Source organism: Cheilinus undulatus, linkage group 14, assembly GCF_018320785.1.
Source record: "Cheilinus undulatus linkage group 14, ASM1832078v1, whole genome shotgun sequence".
In the NCBI taxonomy this organism is placed as follows: domain Eukaryota; kingdom Metazoa; phylum Chordata; class Actinopteri; order Labriformes; family Labridae; genus Cheilinus; species Cheilinus undulatus.
Window position 1 is genome coordinate 30025013 of NC_054878.1, and position 24421 is coordinate 30049433.

General features: G+C 39.2%; 2 protein-coding genes and 1 long non-coding RNA gene across 24 annotated transcripts in view; 1 reads left to right on the forward strand and 2 right to left on the reverse strand.

Moving 5' to 3' along the window:
- Positions 1-5474, reverse strand: part of LOC121520938 — a 49483-nt gene extending 44009 nt beyond the window's left edge. Inside the window, exons 1-2 of the long non-coding RNA XR_005992816.1 lie at positions 5337-5474; positions 5095-5248 (exon numbers count right to left, since the gene is read on the reverse strand). This is a non-coding gene — a long non-coding RNA (uncharacterized LOC121520938). The remainder of the gene's footprint in view (positions 1-5094; positions 5249-5336) is intronic.
- On the forward strand, positions 5367-12154 carry drc1 (dynein regulatory complex subunit 1 homolog (Chlamydomonas)). 4 transcript variants are annotated; one of them, XM_041804556.1, is made up of 12 exons: positions 5367-5554; positions 6477-6588; positions 6915-7027; positions 7181-7367; positions 7464-7601; positions 8644-8730; positions 9554-9676; positions 9850-9977; positions 10294-10437; positions 10587-10943; positions 11030-11135; positions 12038-12154. In XM_041804556.1, the coding sequence occupies exons 1-11, from the start codon at positions 5490-5492 to the stop codon at positions 11130-11132; spliced, it is 1557 nt and encodes a 518-aa protein (XP_041660490.1). In that variant the 5' UTR covers positions 5367-5489; the 3' UTR covers positions 11133-11135; positions 12038-12154. The 4 variants fall into 4 exon arrangements, with proteins under 4 accessions (XP_041660490.1, XP_041660489.1, XP_041660491.1 ...); XM_041804555.1 differs by lacking the exon at positions 12038-12154 and adding an exon at positions 11786-12009; XM_041804557.1 differs by lacking the exons at positions 5367-5554; positions 12038-12154 and adding exons at positions 5678-5736; positions 11786-12010.
- Positions 12155-17916: 5762 nt separating this feature from the next.
- The window catches only part of otofa (otoferlin a), a 126096-nt gene continuing 119591 nt past the window's right edge, over positions 17917-24421 (reverse strand). For 13 of the 19 annotated variants that reach the window (XM_041804543.1, XM_041804544.1, XM_041804537.1 and 10 more), the window contains 4 exons: positions 23991-24232; positions 23648-23826; positions 21262-21362; positions 19731-20815 (listed from right to left, as the gene is read on the reverse strand). In XM_041804543.1, coding sequence (XP_041660477.1) covers positions 20635-20815; positions 21262-21362; positions 23648-23826; positions 23991-24232 — 703 coding nt within the window. In that variant the 3' untranslated portion in view covers positions 19731-20634. Of the gene's footprint in view, positions 18106-19730; positions 20816-21261; positions 21363-23647; positions 23827-23990; positions 24233-24421 lie in introns of those variants that run through there. The other 6 variants (XM_041804545.1, XM_041804538.1, XM_041804546.1 and 3 more) reach the window with 2 other exon arrangements.

Consider the following 24421-nt stretch of genomic DNA (forward strand, 5'->3'; position numbering starts at 1 on the left):
AAGAGAGAGTGAAGATGAATGAATATGACAGATAAAAACAGTAACAGGAGGGTAAAAGCAGTAAAATGTGATGATAGAAATGGAACAAGAGCCAATAAACAGTAAAATAGGGTGACATCAAGATAAAATGAGCTCTATAACCATAGTCAGTAAAGTTAATAAATAAAATGAATAGAATATAAAAAGGACTAATAGAGAGATTAAAGCATTAAAGAGGGAAAGGCAATAAAAAAAACATCACCCAAAAGGGGGATTAAATAAACTGAGGTTAATAAGAAATAATAAAAAATAAAATTAGTTTTAATTTAGCTAAAAGAAGCAACTGATTCTGCACGCCTAATCTCTTCAGGAAGGTTGATCCAAAGTCAAGAGGCCCTGATGGAAAATGCCCATTCAGCTTTGGCTTTAAGTCTTGATTATGGAACAACCAGGAAGGCCCCACCTAAGGATCTGGGGGTGTGGGCTGCTAATAGGAGATCAGAAAAATGTAGAAAATATAGCTAGGAGCCAGACCCTTCTGTGCTTTAAAAGTAATGGGTAAAAACTTAAAATCAATTCTAAAACAAAGAGTTAGTGTAAAGATGCTCAGAGTGGGTTGATGTGACGTCGTCTGTTAAAACCGGTAAGAAGCGAGCGAATCAAAAAGTACTACATTTTTAACTGTAATTTTTAAAGTTAAATCCAGATTTTTTATACCATTCTAATATATTTTTTGTAATTATTATTATAAATGTACACATTGCTCTGCAAGTAATGATTTCCATGCCAACTGAATTGAACTGAATTGATAAAAGTGTTGGAAGGGAGGGTTGGGAATGCAGGTAGAAAAGGGGAGGAGATGATCAGTAACTTTGCATTAAGCATCATTTAAAGTGAAACAAAAGTAAAGCTCAGGGACTCGAGGAGTCTGAATTTTATACCAGAATTAGGACTCAAAGGGTTTTTAATAAATGCAACTTCTTTATTTAAGTCTCTGTAAAGTGATAAAACAAAATCTTAATTTTAGGTTTGTTGTATGACAGGCAACTGTGTTATGAACCACCAGGCCAAATTTCAATCATGAAAAACATCTCTATGTTTATAAAATCAAGCTTCAAATTATGAAAAATGAGGCAGTCGAGTCTGCTCTAGGATGGTGTGGGTGTGGCAGTTGAATGAGATGAAGCCACGCCCACTCATGGGACAAATGATCCTCTCAAATTAAAAAAAAGCTTCTGATCAGAGTGCAACTGCCTGGGATAAAATTTTCTGTTTTCTGGCACAAATCTCTCTTTTATGATACTTTTAATGACCCGTAGCACACCGTGTTTGATAGATTTGTGACACAGAGAAAAAAACAGCATGTAGCTGGCTGTTTACTTTCAATGAAGGTAGTGACATCAACTAATGGCAGGCTATATTGAGATGAACTGCTTGGTGATTGTATATCATTGTAGGGTTAGTGGGCAGGGTTAATCACTATCAAGACCAGTGATGCCATTAGCTCCTGACTTGACCTGCCCAAATAAAACCAAGGCATGAAAGAGGTGAACAGCTCTCTAATGGTCTAAATCCAAGATTCAGTCACATGTAGATCTCAGTGTTTTCACATGTTTACAGCAACCTTATTCCAACATATCTAGAGCGTAAACACACAAAGTCTGGATTTCACTTTACAGGGACTTGAATTTCCTTTAAAGAACTGAGAGTGAAGCAGTAAGTCATTATGTCAAAAAATAAATATAAAGAGTAATTTCTAGATGAACTATTTAAAAAATCTGTGCTGAATTCCTTTACCAAAATCTAAACAAATCCCTGCACGCCTGGCGGCTGAATACATTCAGCTTAAATCAAAGCCAATATGCTCTCATTCCTGCCTTTGTCTTGAGCTCTGAGCTGCTGTAAAGTGTGAACAGGTTAGTTGACTTCTTTAAAGCTGAACAGGTCATAGAGCAGGAATGTCTGAGCGCGTCGGCTGACACTGGACTGAGAGATTTGAATGTTTCAGAAGCTAAATGCCCCCAGAGAAATTTCTTTTATAAAAACATTCAGACCGTCAGAGACTGACAAGTGGCCTCCGCTGCACGGACCCTGAGATCAATTTATTTCCTGCTACAATCACTCTGCCAACACAGGAGAGATTTTTATTTTCTCCTATTGTAAAGGCCTCTTTGTCTCTGTGTATGTGTTTTTTCGGTGTCCCTCACTCTCTCTTAGTAATATTTAAAGGTTTAGAGGTAACATGTTATTTTGTTTGCAGTCCTGCAGATGACAAAAACATACTTTTTCATGAGTTACCTTGGGACAAGGCCAACGCGTTTCTACTTGATGGGAGAGTAAGGGGGATGCTCTTCATGTTGTTTCTGTATCTGGCCTTCGTTTCTTTTCCATTTATTAAATGTAATTCTTGATAAATGACTGCTTTGTTCTTTGACAAGGCTGTGACCTCCTACAGACTAAATGCCTTCGAGTTTTCTGCTGTCCTCTAAAATCATCATCCTCTTTTTCAAACACAGAATCCCCTGAATGTCCCCTTAGTTATTAAGAAACTGTTAGTCAAGACTTAAGTTGTTATGCAACCCCCCCACCACCACCAACACTTTAATCTGTCAGTTAGTTAGGCTCAGATTAGGCACCTCTCAACCCCATAGCGATGAATATGATGCTTTGTTGAAGAGGGAGTAAACATATGCACCTCTGCACTCACACAAACACACATAACCCCTCGCTCACAGAGCATATGCAGAGTGAATGGGGCTTATTATACACCTGCGAGAGGGGTCAAAGTCTGTCAATCCCTGGCTTATGGTATTATGATAGATTATAGAATCACTCTCTAATGGCAGTCATTCAGTTTTTAATCTCAGCAAGCTTGATGCAAAAGCACTCAGCGTTCCAGCTAAGGGTCTGTTGAAAAATAAGGCCTCCTCCTTATTCATCGCTTCACTCCACCCCTTCTTTCACAAAAGGTCTTATGACAAGTCAGCTGTTGGTGACATCACAGATGCTGGATCAGATGTCAGAAACCTTTGCTGGCTGACTTACATCCATTGTGGATCAGCAGAAAGCGAGGCCACTTGAGGCCAAAAGAGCGGCAAGGTGCCCACAGGAGGGAGGCGGAGGTGAGGGCGAGGGTGAGCGCTGCCAAGAAGCAGGGGGCACTCCTGAGGGCAAAAACATCTGACCCATGTGTTGGTTTGTCTGTGTGGACACCTGAGGGGCGCCTATGTCTCCATCAGCTTGAGAAGACGTTTATCATTTATGAGGAGTGGGTGAGCGTGAATGGAAAGTCTGGATTTGGGGGATGTGAGTCAGGGGGCTTTGTTTCAGAAAGCACCAATGAGAGAAAGATGCACGTCTAATGAATCTGCATATGTTTGCTAAATACCTCCTGTCATAAATGAAACATTTCAAAGGGATTAGTTTGTGTTACCTGAGCAGGAAGTCTATCACAACACAGTAGTGCCACCTAAAGCCAGCTCCTGAACCTAACATCAAATACACAAACCTCGTACTTTGCTTTGGCTCATTAGTAGGGATACAACTTTACCTTAAATATAATTCAAATCTTTATAAGAATAGACGGTTTAAATCCACTAGACAAAAACATACTGCAGTACTTTTTTAATCACAGAGGTTTCTTTCTGCTTCCTGCTTCCCTTGTTTTATATCTGTGACATAACTATTAAATCTCAAAATGAAAATGTACATGACAAAATAGATATTTTGCATATTTCTTATGAAATGATTTATATTAAATAAACATTCATTAATTGCTCTCAATTTCATGTCTATACAAAGATTAGAGACTCTTAGAAAATGTGATGAAATCCTTGGTCGACATCCTTATTCATTATTTGGACATTAAAGACAGACATATCACTGTCTGAAGAAGCCTTCTGTCCTACATTATTCCTTTTTAATTCCCTGTAAATGTATTGATTATTGCAAGTGTATAATTGAAAATAATATAAATATGTTTGTTTGGACTTTTGCCTGCTGCTTCTATATACCAGCTCACGTTTGGGATTGAGTGATGATGATATATGCAGACGGTATGTCCACCTTACGGTACTCTTTTGAATTTGTCTCCTGCCCCTTCCCTTCCATGAATTTGAAGAAAACTGATGATGTTGGCAGTCTATTTCATAAGAAAAGAAGGTATTTTATCATGTTACTTGAAGAAATAGCCTACACTTTTGTTGAAACTGGTCCTAAACTATTTTTCTGGCAACATTTGGTTGATTGTGACAGGAAATAGGATCACTGATTAAGACTATTGTGAGCTTTTTTTCCTCAGATATTTTCTTTCTTTCTTGCTCAAACTGTTTTTGAAATTGAAAATGCATTGAATATGTATTATTGGGGTAAAGCCAGATTACTAGTTTAGAGCAGACAAGCAGAATTTGGAAAGGCCTTTTTGATAACTAGAAGCTACCAAAATGCAAATCCAGGTGTTTCATCACATGTTTAGGGGTCTAAGAAGTTAGGAATTACTTATTTGGAGCATACAGAGCATACACATCTTCATTAACATTTTTAAGCACTGTCCCAATCAACCAAAACTACATATCAAAACCTCCTATCTCCAAAATCACCACTTTCGCAGAATTAGAAAAACGCTGTATTTTTCCAATAATTTAACACTGAATAAGCATAGTAAGTATCTTTCTTTATTAAAAAAAAATATATATATATAAAAATTTGTGGAAAATGGGTCTTGCAATGTGCTTGCGATGTGCTGTACCATCCTCCCCAACTGTTGTTTGGTTAGATGGGACAGCCTAATTCGAAAAAATAAATAAATAAATAAATTATAGTATTATCTATGTTTTACTGTTATTGTTGCAGAAGAACATTAGTTCTCAGTTTGCAAGAACAGTTTGTTCAAGTTCATCAGTTTTTAACATTTTGTAGACATATGATAATAACAAGCAAAACTTTTTCTCTTATGAATTACAGGGTCAACCTCTTGTGGGATGCTTGCCCCGCCCACCCAAGTGATGTCATGTGATTTCTATTATGTGGGATCCATAGGTGGGATCTCAGCTAGGGCTCAGGAAAAAGCCTAATATAACCATGAGGCTTAAATACTTTCTTTCAGAACAAACTCACCGTTGAATTGAAGTTGTGACCACTCAAGGTTTGGAATTTGGGTTCATCCACTAGATGGCAGCACAACACCTTGTTTGATATCGGTCCCATGCAACTCATCACGGTTGAACACTGTCCTATAGCACATTCGTCCTCGTGAAAGGCTGAACCCAAACTACTGTATGTTAATATATGTTGCATGTTGCTGTTGCTTTAAAATTTAAAAGGAACAGACATTTACTGCTCGTAGGTTTTAGGCTTACCAGGGACACTTGATAGCAGCACCCTTTGCTGTCGTTGATCTGTCGCCATAGCAACGTTTCCCAAACGGAACACCGCGAGACAGACCTGCCACTCTGCTTCTTGGAGAAATACAAACTTTCGCTCTTTAACTGCAAAAACAACCTACTTTTGATATGGAGGGGGCTAAAAAGGACCAAGATGAGGCGGATAGACCCGAACAAGACGGAGATAAGCGCGGGTAACTAGCTAAACCGTACCTCAACGTTATTGTATGAAAGAAAGCTAGCTTTGAGTGCTGAACATGACGGGGACTTTTCACTAAGTGTATCTCTTCAGTTCAGCCAGGTGTTCCTGCTTATGTTAATTAACATTACAGCAGACAGACTTTTTGTGTAACCGAATCATGAAACTGAAACGCAGGTTAAATTTATATACCACATTACATTTGGCTCGAATTAAAACAACACACGAAGCTTTGTCTTTACCTATGTCTACGTATTAAGAAGCAGGCCTGTTTGATAAGCTACTACATAAAGCATCGGTTTCGGTTCAGTATTGGGACTAGTTAAGCTGACAGAGGAAATGTCGCATATTTTTCCCTCTTATTTATCAAATGATGGTAGAGCTGCTGTAGAGCCTGTCACACTTTTTTGTGTTTTTAGGCTTCTGAAAATAGTCGGGGAGACTGGGGTTGGTTGTCACACTTCATACTCTTTTGAAGTTTGTATCTTATCACAACACCTGAGAGTGATCTAGACAGAAGTTTACGGTCTTGCAGAAATTTGACATGCCACACTGTGGCAAACTGTTCTGAACCAAACTGGACTGCTTAGTGAGACTGTTTTTTTGTTTGCTGTGTAGTGATGTCATCTGCAAACGGCCTATAAGCAATGTGACAACCAAACCTAGTCTTCCCTATATAAGCTATAGCCTTTCACAGTCGATGTTGTGATGTTGGCACTCTACTCAGTCTAGTATATCAGTGATTTGGTTGTTAGCATGGGACCTATTCACCACACAACATTACTCCTACTTGTGTGATATTCCTTAACTCTGCAATAATAGAAATAAGGGTAACATTTTGGCTCAAGTCATCTTACACCTTGTAGTTACTCTATATTTCATTGTGATTCATTTGAGTTCATACTGTTGACTTTTAGGGCCTCTTCAGTGGAGGTTGAGGAAGTTTCCAGCCTGGAGGTCAATGAGGGGTTAAAAGAAAAGGCCTCTGGGAGCCAGACTCAAGAGCAGCTGATGGAGGAGAGTGAAGAGGTTTGCTTAGCTTTCTAAGCTGTTTGTATCTATTTCAGTTATCATTTAATCAATCAGTATTATAGCTTTGTAATTAGCTATCAGTTTGTTTATCTAAATGTGTGTCAATTATAAAAATCAGTTCTAAAAAAGCCATCCTCCAAGTCTCCAGCAACCTTTTTGATGATCATAAAAATTTCCAAAAAGTCAGTAGTTGCTTGTATTGTTGTATTATATTCTTCTACATCAGAGCAGTTTCCTGAGCTGTACACAAAAACCTAACATAACCAGAAAGGCCTCTCCCAAAAAATAACACTCCTAATTTTTGTGGAATGGTCACTCCACAGAGGCTACTCAACCTACAGAGAGATTTGCTGGTGTTAGTGTCAAACATCCCAACTGCAGCTGATGCCAGAGAGTCGTTGCGGAGGACAAAGCAGGAGACGGCTAACAGGCTAAGGTTTTTGTTTTTTTAATCTTTTACTCATTTCTTACTTCAGTCCTAACCAGGAACCCTTCACCACATGATTTATTTACTTGGCTAAGTTTAATTTCTACATCTTTCTTTTTCTTCTCTCCTGTTTACCATTGTATTTTGTCATGCTGGGTTAAGATCAGAGCAGCTGGAGAATTATGCAAAATCAAGCCAGGAAAAATTTGCAGAGATCAACAATGGGTGGTCTGTAGTAGATAATGAGAAGATGACCGCTCAGGAGCTGCAGGACCTGCTGAACAACCAGCAGAAATTATGGTCTGCTCTCAGAGAGGACATGAATAAACCCATAAATGAGCTGAAACAGGTCAGTACATCCATGCATCCATCCATCCATCCATCCATTCATCTGAGCCATTCTCCAAGTTTAATTGTTTGCTATTGTTTTCTGAAAACTGAACAGGAGCTGAAGATTGGCAATGATAACTTTGTTAAGGACTTGAGGAGTTACACCAAAGAGCTGGACCTAATGATTGAGAGAATGACCGACACGACCAAAACCCTGACAAAGGCCAACAGGGAGGAGATGGCCTATTTTAAGGTATTGACCAGATATGGGTCAGGAAGGATCTTTAGATAAAAGGAATTAAATGTGTCAGAAAGCAATAACATACAAATTAAATGTTTGTCAGTGCCTTCTGGCTTCATGGTGACTCTGTGGATTTTGATGCCAGGCTACAATTACACAGTCAAAATTTTTTTTTAGACACATAACATGTTTCAGTTGGATAACCTTTAGACATCTTTTGTTCCATCGCAAGCCCTAACAGCCAGATTTCTCTAAGATTGAGAAAACGAAAGTAATTTGGGTTCAGTCAGGACCACTTTGTCAGGAAACAGATGGTTGGTGGCTCCAATTATTTCTTTATTAGCAGTTATTAATTAGCACTTATGCTGTTATTTATATTCGGTGGTGTGGCTGTTCTAGGATCTCCCTGCCCTTCCACGAGCCCACATGGACAGTACCAAGCAAGAACAGCACACATCCCTATGTAGATAAGGAACATCTGAGGAAGGAAGAGAAGCAGTAAAAGAGCAGAGCAGGCATCAATGACAACAGAATAAATCAGAAGCAATATAAGGAAGGAGCTGGGGTGGAGGAGGGTTGCAAGAGCAGCTTGCAGAGAGAGCGACAGAGCATGGCCAGGCAAAAGCAGTTTGAATAAGGCAGCATGAGAGTGATTTGCCAATAGCTTGCTTAGAGCAGATCAGCTGGCTGTCAGCTGATGAGGACTTGTGTGAGATCAGCTGATCTCCATTATATGGCAGCACTTGATTCCACGGCCTGCATGAACCAACACTATATGCTTGATTTGTGATTTGTTATTAAGGAGGCGATGATGGGACCTGACTCTAGACCAGTTGAGAATCATTGATCTTCACTATGGCCATGTTTTATTTTATACAGTCTGTGATGTTTACATCTACTAAATTTGTTATTGTCCATTGACAGGGTGAGTTTACTGCCATGCTAAAGTTAGCTCAAAGCAGTTGAAAATCACAGAGTTACAAGCATGAATGTACCTTGTTTGCTATTCATGTCACTGCTGTCTTGTTTAGACGTGGTTTAACTTGTGTTGTAGACAGTTCTTCAGCAGGAAACTGAAGCCTTACTTACAAGAGACAGGAGCGAATGGGAACAATGTGCAACTGAGCTTTCAGACAAAACGGTAAGGATGACAGAGAAAAAAAATTACACAGCCACAAAAAACTGTCAACTGCTTTATACACCTATTTAAGGTTTGAAAAATCAGTCACTTCTTTTAAATCACATCTTTAAACTCACTTGACTGTTAAATCCTCTCATATTTTATTGTCTGTTCTTCTTTTCTATCTTTGGTTGTGTTTTAATTATTTAGGTGCTTTTGCTGAGTAATGCTGTTGTTTTTACTGCCTTAATCCCTTTTACTCTTGAATCCATATTATTGTTCTCATGCCATCTTACTGCTTTACTTTTTCACTGCCTTTAAATGATTTTATTTGATTCTATGTCTTTCAGTTGTTCTTCTTCTATTTGCTACATCATCTTACAGGTTCTCTTGCTGTATTTGGTTGTTTTTTGTGGTTGGTTCATTGTTTTATTCCATGTGGCTTTTGCTTGTCCAGTGCATATAAAAAGTATTCAACTCAATGGACATTTTACTCTTTTATTGATTTTGTAAATTAATCATGGTCAATGCATTTTTTTTACAAAGAAACCCCTCCTAATAGCACATTGAAAATAGATTTCTACAAATTCATGTCTATGAAAATATATAAGACAAAAGAAGTGATTGCATAAATATTCACCCCCCTTTAAAGTTTCTGACCTAATTCAACAGAGGTCCAACCAATTGGTGTGATTAGTCTCACAATTAGTGAAATGGGGATCACCTGAGTGCAGTGAAGTTATCTCAAATGATTGTGCTGTTTTATAATGTTATTGTTTATATTGTTAATACATCTTTTTTTGTAGGTATAGCATATATGATGAGCTTTATCCTCTGTTTTTAGTTGGCGTGGCTCACAGAAAAGCAGAAGAAAATGGAGGAGAATAAGGTGGAAATTCACGATCAGATGTTGGACATATGTGACCAGTTGAACACCTTCCAGTTAGAACATAATAGAAATGTCCATGTAAGTTGATGTATTGTTTACTGCCACGGATATTTTTTTTTGTAAAAGAATGCAGTCTTGATAAAAACCAGAACTAGTTAGATCTCTGCAAAGAAACGAGAATATAGAACATTTTTTCACAATTGGAAAAATAAAAGCCAAATCTTTCAGTGGTCCTCTTTGTGCCTCTACAGGTGGAGAGAGAGTGTTCACGTACCAGATTTGCCCACACCAGTGTTGCAAAACTTGAAAAGGAAAAACAGCAGGCTGATTTGCTCACATATAAGCACAACATGAGCCGGATAAAGAGCAATATCAGCAGGTACAGACTTACTCACTGACACACAGGTTCTGTTTACATCTGGTATCAGCATGCCTTCCTCTCTCTAAAGCCAAGGTCAGACTATAATCACTGTGTCAGATTAGGTGCCGTGACAAACAGACTGCATTGAGGAACATGATCAGTCATGGTGACATTAGAAAGATGAGGGGCAGGGTTAGACTTCACCTGGAAAGAAAACTGTAAACATTGACCACTCTGAATCAGCGCTGCCTTTATGCATCCAACAGCCTGACTTTACAATATAAAACTTGCTGTTGTTCAGTCTGTGTTACTTGGGCTTGATTTTGTGTTTCAGTCTGAAAACAAAGAATAAAAAGCTCATTGCTCAGTTCAACTGCCAAACAAAACTGTTAACAGAGAAGAGCCGACTTTCTGCCAAACACCAAAAGAACAACCAGCGATATGAAAACACCAAGATGACAATAGAGAAGAAAATAGAGTGAGTCAAAACACTTTTAATAAATTCTGAGTTCACAATTATGTCTTGTTTATATACATATATACTCTGCATATGTAAATAAATAAATGAAAATCTGAGTTAATGTTTGATGTGGTTTTCTCATGCATGACCTGTCTCGTCTCCTGCAGTCACTTTGCAGGCGCCAATGTTGTACAGTTGGAGGAGATGTGGTTGATGATCGAAGAAGAGATGAAGCAGCTGGTTGAGGAAGTTATAGCTTTGGACTCACTGATCTGCGAGCAGCACCTTGGTCTTGCTTGGGAAAAACCTAATTTAGCCTTTATGGAGAGACAGGCCAAGAGCCCCGCCCACCAGGCTGTCTCCAAGTCATCTCACAAAATGCCCTCCTCACAGAGTAGTCCGCAGCATGCTGCAGCTTGGGATCCTTCAGAGGATGAGGCCTACTGGGAGAGGGTGTGCAACATCATCTCTGAGGATAAAGTGAAGCTCTGGGAAGCTGCAGAGAAGCAACTACATCACTACATGTGAGTAGTAACCACAAAAATACACACACCAAGGAAAAATCCCTCCAAGCTCGAATGAGTATCGTCTTTTTTTCCCGTGTTCTCAGTGAGGTCCTGACAGAAATTTCTGATGTCATCCCTGAGGCTCAGAGTCTGAAGCAGCAGAATGATGAGCTGCGGATTCTCCTGCTACAGTCTCAGCAACTGTAGCAAGTGAGTATGATTCTTTTACTACTCTTTTAGGCTTTTGTTTATAATTCTGTCCCATAGATATTCAGAGATGTAAGGGTGGCAGACTTCCTGTAGATTAAATAAAATAACAGCTACTTTAACGTAGGGGTGTCCAAACTATGACTCGCAGGCCAGTTATGGTCGATTAGGGGAATGAGAGGGGTCTGGCTTTAGACTTTTTTCTTCAAATTCAACTTTATAGACAAAGTCTGGCAGTTAAATTCATGAAATAACTAAACAGCAAACATGACAGATGAAGAAACATTTCATAAATAATAGAGAGGAAAAAGATCAGTGGTCTAATTTGGGATTACACGAACGGTGGCTCACTTTAGTGTCATTAGCTTTAGCTAAAGCTAACATAGCTAAGCTAACTACCTAAATTATGTTTCTACATATGCCAATATAGCTAAGTTGCCCTGCTTTTTGACCACACATTTCAGTTTTAAAATAAATATATTAGGGCTCTGCAAAATAAGACTATCTGAAGCTTTGTGGCTGTGAGTTTTAACAGTCTTATAAATGAATGAGTAATAACCAATAGCCATTTAACGATGCCCATGCATACATAAAGTCTAATGGAAGTGATTGTGCCTCTTTCATAGCATCTTAATACTTGGTCTCTGTTATAGGTCAACATGGAGCTGGAGATGCCCACAGCTCTAATTAACATGGAGTCAACTTATACTGGGCACTGCTAAGAGGACTGAAATTCATGAATAAATAAAGCCTGTATTGCATCATGTTGTGGTTTTGGCTTTTATTTTACAACCACAGAAAGAAAGTGGTAGATGAGGGATTTACAACATCAGATGATGTTGGTTACATCGTACATCGTGTATACCTAATAAAACAGTCATACAAACAGTGGTTTTATCCCACAGAGCTGAACATCTTGTGACTGATCTCTGAGGGTACAGAGAAGAAGAGCAGAGCGACGAAGAGCAGGCCCAGCACAGCAGCCAGCAGCAGCACACAGTGGAGCCTGTAGTTCCTCCAGGCCAGGATGCACAGCGTCCTCGCAGGGCTCAGCAGCCATGACATGCTGCTGCTGGGACGACTGCAGGGAGAGAGTCAGAGTGAGACGGCTGGTATTATTGCTATTCCTACTGAAGATGTCACACCTCCAATAAAAACACTCATTTCACTATCTCACAGCCTTTGAGTAACAGTAAGATAAACCTGCATCTACGTTTTAACCACAGGGGGGCAGCAAAAGCAAGATGTCAACACAACAGGTACATGTCTCCTTTTTAAGAGAAAACTTAAAAAAAAAAAAAAAAAAAAACATGGCCACATCCAGCATGTGGAGCAACACTCTTCTGGCATTATAAGGTGTTTTTGCTCCAGATTATGGCAAATCTAAAAAAATACACGTTTTGGTCTCAACCAACCGCAACACTTTAGAGAAGGGCCAGACAGTCTTCCTTTAAAACCTGCCTTCAATACACATCTATCAGAGTACACAGATCAAGTTTATTTCAAGCTATCAATATCTTGTGATTTTAATTCTCTAGCTTTTACTTCTCACATTCAGCAGCTCAGGCTCAAATCAAATCCTGCCTTTCTTTTGAGTCTGAAAATAGACTATAGTTGCAGACAAGCAAGCCTCATCTTAGAGTTGACATCCTTGACACCGTATCATGGAGTTCTGAGGTTCATCTTGGATTTTTACACATTGTTGAATGCATTTGTTGGATTTTCTTCTTTGTTCATATGTAGACTTTAATGCTGGCATCTGTCTTCTACACGGCCGATTTAAGTCTTCTTCCATCCTGTGTTCTGGCATACATCAGTCAGAGGAGCATAAGAAATCATAATCTTGTATCAGGATCTTTTCTTGCGGTCTATTCTAAAGGTCAGAACTGAATTGGGGGGAAAGGCTCTTAATTTTCTGCTCCCTTTGCTTGGAACAGATTACAAAAAGACCTGAAACTTAATGATCTGCTCTCATTGGATGCTTTTAAGAGCATGTTAAATGACTTGGAAGCAGACACATCTGCTTCAAAGGTGTTTCGACTTATAAGTTTTTCATTGTGACTAAGAACACTGGTGTAGTGCAAGCTATGCGCAGGTATACGGAGTACAACCACTTGAAGTTTAGTCTCCTTAGAATACAGGTGTATCTAAAAAACTGAATATCGTACAAAAGGTTTTCTTTCTTGTGATTTAATTCAAGAAGTGAAACTTCAATATATTCCAGATTGATCTCTTACAAAATGAAATATTTCACTACTTTTTTCTTTAAATCCTAATACGGCGGCTTACAGCTCAATCAAATCAAAAGTCCACTATCTCAAAGCATAAGAATATCACAAAACACTTAAAAAGGATTTATTATGCAGAATTGTTGACCTTCTGGAAAATGATGCTAATTTATCACTCGGTAATTGGTTGGAGCTCCTTTTGCACAAATTACCCCATTGACGTTACGTGGCATGGAGCACTAGTCTGTGGCACTGCTGGGGTTTAATGAATCCCAGGTTACTCTGACAGCAGCCTTCAGCTCGTCTGTATTAAGTCTGGCATCTCTCATCTTCCTCTTGACTTTTCATCAGATATTCTCCATGGGGTTCAGGTCAGGCCAGTTGGCTGGCCAATCTGGGACTTTAATTTCAAAATGAAATGCAAAATTTACTTTCGTCTGAGAACAGGGTTGGACCACTGAGCTAAGTTCCAGTTCTTTTTCTGCTTAGCTCAGGGGAGAAGCTTATATTCAGCATTTCTAAATCCTCCCTGATGCAAATAAATTAGTAGCATGATGCATTTTTTATAGGTTGACAAAGGTATGGCTCATCTTACTCTGCCTTTAGTTGGCTAGTACTTGTTTTCGTCTTCATAGGTTAGTTGGCTAAGAATGACAAGTTATCAGGCTTAGGTCAATGAGAGACAGAGTAGGATGGGTCATACTCTGAGGTAGATCTCTGAGGTATCTTGTGATGTCAGCAGAGCTGGTGGCGCTACTTTCCATAAGCTTGCGTTCCTTAATTTTTTATTTTATCGAGGTTCTAGTCAAATAAGGTTTAGATTTAATTTTAAAAAACATGTTTTAAAGCAATATCAATATATTTTCAAATGGGATATGAGGTAATAAAGTATCATTTTAATTGATAAAGCTTAATGCTGGCATCAGCAAAACCTTTCATCTAAAAAACTACCACTTTTCGGGGAATGAAAAAAAAATCTTGTTTTTCAATCAATTCAACCCTGAATGATCTTAGCATCTTTTTGGCACTTTTTACTTCTTCAAAATTGTGCTTATTAGCCACAAGATAATCGACTTAATGTTTTGACTAAAAAAGGAATCATAATTGTTTACATTTCATAAGAAGCATTTTTATTTATTTCTACTTCACATTTATTAAACTGTTGATGCATGGTTATTAATAGAAGTGCCTGTGTGACATTCAGTCCATGTCGATTTGACTCAGGATAAACTTTATTTTAGTATCTTTTACTTGTGGCTGCTACTACAACTAATGCTATATGAAGAGAGTCACTCAGGACTGTTGTTCATGAATTGTTTAGACAAGTCAAAGACAACGCGCTGCCAAATGATACGATGTGTTCTCATGCTAGTTGCTCACTTTGTCTGCCATCTGGTTGTTCATAGAAGAACTTTTCCATCCTGCATTTAAAATAAATAGTAAATAGCTGCTTGAACAATCTCACAGATGTTATCCATGGAATTCAGTTTATTTCAAATTGCCAAAACAGACAGAAAATAAATATTGCACACATTTAAACAGATATATAAAGACATATTCATTGTAAAAACAGGCAAGTTTAGTGCAAACATTAAGTCTGTAAATTGGTGAAACATAGAATCACATAGAAAGACTGCAACACAACTGAGGTTAAGCAGGCAAGTCTGAACGAGAGGAACGGACACTGCAAACAACGCTGACTGATTTGGAGATGGAGTCAGAGTTTTGAGAATCAAACTGTTCCCCTGTGAGCTCTCCACTCAAGTGCACTTTAATCCTATTTATACATTTACTGGAACATTAAAGACAACAGGGTGGGTGATTTGGTTTCTCATGCCAACACACATGACCTCTGTGGTCAGTTATCACAATGATGCATGCATATTGACATTTTGGTAAATAGAACAATTATAACTGTGAAGTATTTGTTGCTCCTAAGGACTGGTGAATAAGACTTTGTCAAACAGAATGTGCAAATCATTTGTGTTATTTGTGAAGGTTTTATCACACAGTATGTTTACATGCAGTCTGAACAAAAGTTGATTATTACGCTAGTCTGACTGAGATTGTACAACACTGAAATTTCTTGAAGTGGGACTGAAACACCTAAAAAGAGCAAGTGGGGGTTGTTTTTTTTCTTTCATGTTAACACCTTAATCAGTCCAGACTACACTAGGCGTTCTATACATGCTCCGCAGTCTCCACACTGGCCTGAAAATCAATCAACATAAATACTAAATGTCTTCGGTTACCACTGTTAGCAAGAGGAGAGGTGTGCTTTTATCTAATTTGTACCAAAAGTAAAGAACAGAATATGTATGAAATACATGGGGTTTCAGACTGGGTGCATGTGTGCTGGCTGCATCTCCCTCCTATCACAGCCCTGTCTATTCTCAGAAGTTTTCCTTCAATAAATCTCCCTCCCACTCCTAGTGGTTAGGTCACACCTACCAAAAGGCCAAACTGGGCTTTCACACTGAAAAGCACAAAGTGGAATATGTAGAAATGTAACCACGCTGTTTACCTTGCCCGTAACATACCTTACTGATATACAAACTGTACCTGCTAATACAAGATACATCTGACTCTCTGGTTATCATTTACTGTCTATTTTGGCCGAGACATGACTTGCTGTAAAAATGTGCAAGCCCTCTATTCTCTAGATCAGTGCTTCCCAAAGTGTGGGCCACAAGTGGCTACTTAGAATAATTACAAATGGTAAAAAATATTTTAAAAAGTAAAACACATTTTAAATGTTCTTAAATATAAGTCACAGAAGTAACAAAACACAGCCAAGCGTTTTAAGTAGCGTAATCATTTAATTTCTCTGATGTATGGAACCAGTGTCATGGTTTAAATGGTGTTGGATTAACTGAGGACATTGTTAACAATTCTACTATGCCACTTGCTATCTAATTTTAAGGCTCTATATTGCCTTCAGAGACAATAACGCTGCTAGGAAAGAGCTTGCTGGACCACAAAATATGTTTACACAGATGAACAGCAAAGTGCCTTTACCCCATAAAAATTTCAGGTCTGAAACTGGGCTGCAGCACACTGAAGTTTGGGAAAGGCTGCTCTAGATTCTGAGTTACAGCGCTCATGTATATGGTCTGAAAGCTCTGACATGTTAACATGAAAACCAAGATAAAAACCGAGCCATAACGCTGATGTAACATGGCCACCACGCACCAAGTCTGAAACGGCTGTTAGCCAATGTCAGCAGTAAGATTGTCTGTTGTAACTAGCTGACACCATCAACGGTAGCAGAGGGGGAACTAGTGCTCCTCCTCCACCATGCTCCTGTCAATACACTGACTCTCCTAGTTTGCATCTATACTGGGACAAAAAGGATTTAGCCAAATGTAGCTCGATTTTACTGTGCATGTAAACGTACTGAGTGTGGATTATCACAGTGAGATGCAGAGTATTTACACAGACAGATATTATATATCGAACTGCGAAAGAATTAGCTGAGCTGTGCTTACCTGGTATCATATAAGTATAAATGAAAGGATTACCTTTTACTTTAGGTTGTTTTACAAATTCTGTTTGACCCCAGTCTGGCTGTGTTGCTTTGATTCAGGAGAGTGAAAGTACATTTTAGTTTAACTAAACCTTGCAAAGATATTGGAATAATTTGGAAGTTATCTTGTTCTGTGTCTCATTGAATTTATTTAGGAAAATAGAAATCTTTAATTTTTTAATAAGTGTGCAAATATCGCAGGATCTAAATATCTACAAAATTGTAACACTTTGTTCTAACCCCCTGTGTGACATTTATGACCACTATATAAACAGTGAATTCATGTAAGTGTAAGCTGATATAAATGTTGCCGGTGCAAACACAGTAACAAAGTATTTGAAGAACGTGTGTAAAAAGTGTGCACAGAAGTTTAAATTCACAATGCTGTACATTAATAAACACTTCAGAATGCCCTTATATCTGCTTATAGCTACATTAAAGTTTATCATACACATAACACTTTATTCAAAGTTTATATAGTGTTCATATGCTAAATAGGGGTTGTTAAAGCAAAGTGTTGCTGAAAAATTGTTCATTTAATCTCTATTTATCTCGACACTTTAGTCATAATGGGAGATCTCGTAACATCACTTGAAATGAATGTCTGCGCAATCATCTGACCAAGAAGACAGTAAAGCAGTTTAAACAGAAAATGAAACATTCATAGTCCTGTAATGTTGCTTGAAAGGAAGAAACTGATGGTTATTATAGTGTCAAATGATTGCTTTGAGTTCAGTTCAAGGATGAAGCCCAGAGACTGAGCGTTAGACTTAGTTGGGATGCTGCAGATCAGATGGAGGATCAGACAATTAGTGAAAAACATTATTTGACGAGCTCCTCAGAAGGAAGGTGGCGAGCTCTGCAGGATGATCAGAATGGATTAGAGAAGAGGAAATATTGCAAAATGACTTCTTTCTCTGCCTCCCCTCCTGTGGCTGTGACTCCTTGTGCTTTCTATGTCTCCTCCATCCATCCATCCTTCCATCTTTCCAGCTGGCCACCCCCCTCCCTCCCTCCCTTCTCTCTCTCGGTTGCCCCTCAGGCCCCCAGCAGCTTCTTGACGAGGTACCCCGGCATGCTGTAGAGGAAGAGGCCCAGCATGATGAGCAGCAGCAGGGCCAGCACAATCTTGATGATCAGCCACTTGTAGCGGTTGCACACCAGGTAGCGGATGGCTTTCAGTGGGCTCAGGAACCACAGGAAGGTGGTGTCTGGCCGACTAGAGGGAGCGAAAGGTGAAGGAGGAGTTTGATGGAGAAGGTATGCAGGTGGATGAAGCAGTGAGTTAATGAAAGGTGGAAGGGGATGGAGAAAGAGGTAAGAGATGTGATGAAACATGGGAGAAGTAAAAAAGGAGAGAAAGCTGGTGTTAGTGGATATTCAGACTGTTAGTAGTTATTCCTCACTACAGCATGCTCCACATTTCTACCAACCCAACGTTACACTGTAAGATCACATCACAGAGTAGAAGCTGAAGGATAAAAGCACATTGAATATGCTGATAAAAAAAGACAGATGAATGGATGACTGACCAACATCTCCAATTTAAGGGAACAAAACACTGGACGATTTTAGGGTGCTTTGCCTCCTCCAATGAACACTGTCGCTTGACCTCATTTTAGGCTTATTGCAAACAATTATTTGTCTAATTAACCCTCAAGTGTGTGGTGTCATTATGGTTATTTTACGGCTCCTGATTGAGTCAGAGCCTCCCCTATTTACAGAAACATATTAAACCAGTGACATTTATGATTCCAGGTTTGCCTGCCTATGACAGAATACATAAAATAGTCAGAGCAGACCAGATAGTGCCATCAACTCGTTGTATAATTTTACAGCTTACAGCTATAAACACAACTACACCTTCTTCTCAGCCAGGATTTAATCCATGAACTCCCATTTTATTGACAGAAAAGGTTCAAGACTACCTTTTTCCAAAGCTGACAGTTTAAGACACGAGGTATATTAGGATAAAACCAAGTGGTTCACAGTAACACCAGGTGTTATATATCAAAAGTGTGGTATTCAGGGGCACAGGTGGCTGAATGGTTAAGGTGCGCCCCATGTACGCGGACAGCCCGGGTTCGAATCCAGCCTGAGGCCCTTTACCGCACGTCTCTCCCCCGCTCTCTGCCATGTTTCCGACTCTATCCACTGTCCTCCTCTATCAATTAAAGACACAAAAATGCCCAAAATAAACCCTTAAAAAAAAAAAAGTTTGGCATTCATGCACAACTGCTGTAAGTTTTCAATTAGTGACATCTTCAGCTCACTGCTAGCTACTGATTAAAGTGCACGTGTTTTTGCATGTTGGAAAATGATTTGCTTAAAAGGTGAACAACACGTGAACTCAAGATTAATTCAGAACACTGCATGTCACAAGCACTTGTGTTTGAATGGCACATTAGATTTTGTGAAGGCAGAGAGGAAGTCCAAGACGATGAGTGTTCTGGGTGCCCATGCACATTAAAAACTTCTGAAAGCATCAAACAAACTGAACAAAACGTTCAAACGATCAATAACTCAGTCTTAGATTGGTATGATAGCAGAAATGGCCTTCATCAATAATGAGACAGTTCTGCAAATTTTGCATGAAAATTTGAACATGTGTGTCAGAGTTGTCCCGAAACATCTGACTCCTGATTAAAAGGAAAAAATGTGTGAGAAAATGCATTGGAGAACACCAGCTGGGTTTCCATTACAATTATTTGCAAAATAAAAGCAGTATTTCTTAAATTTCAACTAAGTACAGTTGTGCTTTGAATGTGTTTCCATTGAAGGAAGTTTTGGGCATGAGACTCCGCTGCAAGGAAGCTGGATGCTCAAAACCTGTTGTGTGTTGGTTTGGTTATGATTACATCTACAGTGGTTGCTTTGATCATTTTGAACAAGAGACAAAGGCTACGGATGATAGTTCAGAGGCAAAAAGCCCGTCTGTATGCCAAAAGCCACGTATAAGGGTATCAGTATGATGTCAAGAAAAGTCTCAGTCTCCTCTTCTGCCCACACGTACTGCATCATGTTGTCTGGGAGTGAACTGGTCATGTGACACCGTACATTACGTCCTGTAAACTGTAAATGTGGAAAAAGTGCTCTCATTGCACTTGAAATTATATTTCTATATCTAAACGTCTGAAAAACCTCCTCATGAGAGCGTAAAAACTTTTTAGTAATATTTGCGAGGTTTTTTGAAATTCAGGTGTTTCCATTACCAGTTTTTTATTGCGCTACTTAGATTTTGCGCATTTCTAAGGGTAATGGAAACACAGCTAGACTTAATACAGAAGAACAATTAAGTCAAACATTCAAGTCTTGTGGTTGTAAAAATATGGAGTTGTATTATCAGTGTTCAAATTCTTTTTGAATATCATGTAAAACATTTAAAATTCTAAAACCATGTTGAAGTTGCACACATATTGAAATATTTGTAATAGAAAACTTTTCCTTCTTTAACATCAAGCACGTGATGAAAACTGCATTTTGTTGGCTCTATCCCTCCTAGAATCGACCCTGTGTGTTCCTGAACTAAACAGTTGGTCACTTAAAAGATGTATAATGGCACTTGGTGATAGAAGACACAGTCACTAATCTACAGATAGGGCCACAGAGGAGAGAAAGAGTGCATATAAAAAGAGATAACAGAGACACTGAAGAGGAGCTACAGCTACAACAGAAGAATCCAGGAAGCAAAAAGGGGGTTAATACGAGAAGCAGAGACACTGAGGAGGGGGCGGAGGCTACCAGCACGTCAGGCCCCCAGTATCTTCTTGACCAGGTAGCCGGGGATAGAGTAGAGGAAGAGGCCCAGCATGAGCAGCAGCAGCACCAGGCCCAGGACTTTGAGGATCAGCCAGCGGTAGTTGTGCCAGATGAAGTAACGAATGGACTTCAGTGGGCCCAGAAACCACATTAGACTGGTGTCCGGACGACTTTGTGGAAGGAGGGAGAGAGGGAGGAAAGAAAGGAAGGAATGCAGATGGAGGCAAAAAACAGGGAGAAAAGGAGAGGAGGAAAGGGGGAGGCACACACAAAAAGGACAGAGGGGACGAGGGGGAGGGGAGAGACAGAGGGAGACAGTTGAAGAGATGATAGGAGGAGAAACGAGTGCGAAAGTGTAACAGTGGCCTTTTGACAGTGCAAAAACAGGGCTGAGTGCTAATAAAGACATCAGTGTGTTTGATTGTGGCTGATTCTCAATGCAGCATTTAATCCACTGATTTTTGCACTGTGAGAATGAATTGCTTGAAGGAGATTAAAGGGACAGTGATGGCTGTGCCTTTATTTTGCTCCACAAACCATCCTTTAAGTTGTATTTAATGTAAAAGTGCGATTGTGAGACTTCTAAAGATAAAGAAGCAGTAAGTCAGGATCTTACTTTGGTTTCTCCAGTGGGTCCGGCTCATTTCGTCCTAGTCCCACAGGACTTTTCTCTGCCTCCTCTGCTGTCACCAGATGAAGTTCTGCCTCTACTTTACCCTGCAACAACAGCATACAGTATCCTCAAAAAGACATAAAATAGTACAAACCTATCAGCAGGACAACTTCCATCCAGGTGTACGGCTGACATTTAGTTTTACAATTTAGTTTTCCTAAATAATAAGAGTCTGTGTTGACCAAGAGCAAAACAGTGTCTTTTTTTCCACACAACCCAATATAGTTCAGTGCTTTCAGCATGCAGCATCTTGAGTGGATAACATCACTGTTGTCCACTGTTTTTTGCCACTGTGCTTAATAGTCCAACTTTTGAATCCCCACCACACCCATCAATTTCCCAGTCTAGAGCAGCTATTAATGCCGGGACATGATTCCTTTCAATAGTTTTTTGGTTTCTTTCTGAAAGGTCTTTAAATAGCAGTAAATACTTAGCATAAAGAGCAATTCTAAATAGACCTAGCAGTAAAAAGTCATGAATCACGTACAGCAAACAATGCCATGAGTGAAAACATGCCCCACAAAAAGTTTTTTCCTAAAACAACATAGAATTGTGAAAAAATCCTTCCAGATGATCAAGTATGATATGCAGAAAGCTTTCACGTTGCCTGCTCTTTTGCTGTTGTGGATGCTGATAAATCTTGAGGTCGGTGTTTTGCAGTGGTGTGTCGTCATCAGGCAACAGCTTGAGTGTCTGTGGGTCTGTTTGATCCTGCTGACTGCTGGGTTACACACACACTCATGCAAAGTTTGGTGTCAACAGCCAGTAGATGGAGTGCAGCTTAGATTGGATTCATATAAAATCCAGCACCAGCAGGGTTGTGGTCGTGTTTGTTCAAACTTTGAAAGTTATGGCCAAAACTCAATTAGGAAGTGGTGTTTTCGCTCTGTGAGTCACTGATTTGTTTTCTAATCCCACAAATTCATTTCATTTACTCTCGAGGCATCTCAACCATGACGACAGACATCCTGCAAGAAATCTCAATTATTCTACCTCCTAAAAAGACGATTACAGCATTTTCTGTTTATATAAACTTAGTGAGGGGTTTCAATTGACTAATTTTCATTGTTACTCATCCTCACAGGGCTATACAATACCTATTAAAAGTATTCACCCCCTTGGATGTTTAACCCTTTGATTGATTTTCTAATCAACCATGGTCAATATAATTTAGCTTTCTACATTTCTACAAAGTAATGTCAATTAAGTATCATGTGATTTCATAAATATCCCGCCCCCCTTTAAAGTGACAGACCTAACTTAAAAGAGGTTCAGCCAATTGGTGCTAGTAATCTCACAATTAGTGAAATGGGGATCACCTGAGAGCAGTGAATGTGTCTCAAGTGATCGCAGTATAAAGACACCTATGTCTGGAAGGTCCAGTCACTGGTTGATCAGTATTCCCGGCTACCATTACACCAGGAAGACAAAAGAACACTCCGAGCAACACAGAAAAAAGGTAATTTAAATAATAATTCAGGGGATGGATACAAAAAATTCCAAGGCACTGAAAATACTCTGGAATTCAATTAAATTCTTTGTCAAGAAATGAAAGGAATATGTCACATGAGTAAATCTGCCTAGATCAGGCTGTCCTCACAAACTAGTGAGAGAGACGACCGAGACACCTATGACTACTCTGAAGGAGTTACAAGCTTCAGCAGCCGAGATGGGAGAGACTTTGCATACAACAACTGTTGCCAAGGTTCTTCATCAGTCAAAGCTTTATGAGAGAGTGGAAAAGAGAAAGTCATTGTTGAAGAAAACTCAGATTAAATCTGGGCTAGAGTTCACCAAAAGGTATGTGGGAGACTCTAACCCTAACCCACTTATTGTAAATTACATATCTTTACTTTGTAGAAATCTTTTTTCACTTTGATATTAAAGACGTTTTTGTAATTTTATTTTGTCAAAAATGCCAAATTATATTGACCATAATTGATTTATAAAATCAACAAAAGGGTTAAACATCCAAATGAATGTCCAAAATGCTCAAATGCACATTTTTTTCATGTTCTGCTTTAACTGTTTCTCTATTATGACATTATTTAAGGATTTTATGGCTTTATCTGGAAGATAGGAAAGGGGACAGATTTGAAATCAGGGAATGGTAAAGTGGAGAATGACAATGGGGAAAGGAGCAACAGGCCAGATTCGAACCCAGGCTCCCCACTTCGAGGACAACAAGTATAAGAGCCACATGGACAAACACAAGGTGCCAGTGCTGTTTATATTCTTTAACGGTTGAAATTATTCAACCATTATCTTCTTTGATAATGGTCTCTCTGCACCTGAACAAAGAGGTGACTTTTTTTCATGGTTGATTTACCGTGAGCTCCAGCTCATCATTCTCATCACGAGCTGCAAATGGCCACCAGCCCTTCACTCTCTTCTGTTTGAAGATGGAGATAGTCGGCAACTCCTGCTCATTTCGGATCATGTTGAGGGAACACTGCTTGGCCGTCTTGGCACCACGGGGGAACCGGTTTAGGTCCAGCTCAATTGCACCTTGAAGTAATGACAATCAAAGTCATAAAGTAAAAAAACAGTGATACTGTATTTTTCAGTATTTTTTTTTCAACCAAGTGGGGAATTCTGCTGAAAATGAGCCAACAAAACCCCCAAAATGTCTAAGAAATATTCTAAAAAGCAGTTTCTCCATCACTTCTCACCCAGGAAGTCATCAGCAGAGAAGTGGTCGGCATCCCACACCTGCAGTGTGAGGCGAGGTGGGATTTTGTATTCTGTCTCATCCCACGAGAACATGGACTCCTTCTTAGAGATGACAATCTTCTCCTCAGCCATGAGGTAATCGAAGGGGAACACAAAGCGCCAGTTGAAGTTTCCCTCACCGGTCAGAGAGTGGTAGTGAACATCTGTGTCCTGTTTGTCCTCCTGCTGACCTTTAAGCCATCTGTGAAGATCCACAGAGAGCAGAGTCAGACTGAACCACAGGATCAGGGGGTTGTGAGGTTAGTGGAAATTTATTTTTTGTATGGTTTATTCAGTCATGCACTTTTAAATTCTATTTTACAGGAAAAAATCAACTGATTTTTGGTTAATTCATATCAATTTGGTTGATTTCCAAAAAGCATAGGACATG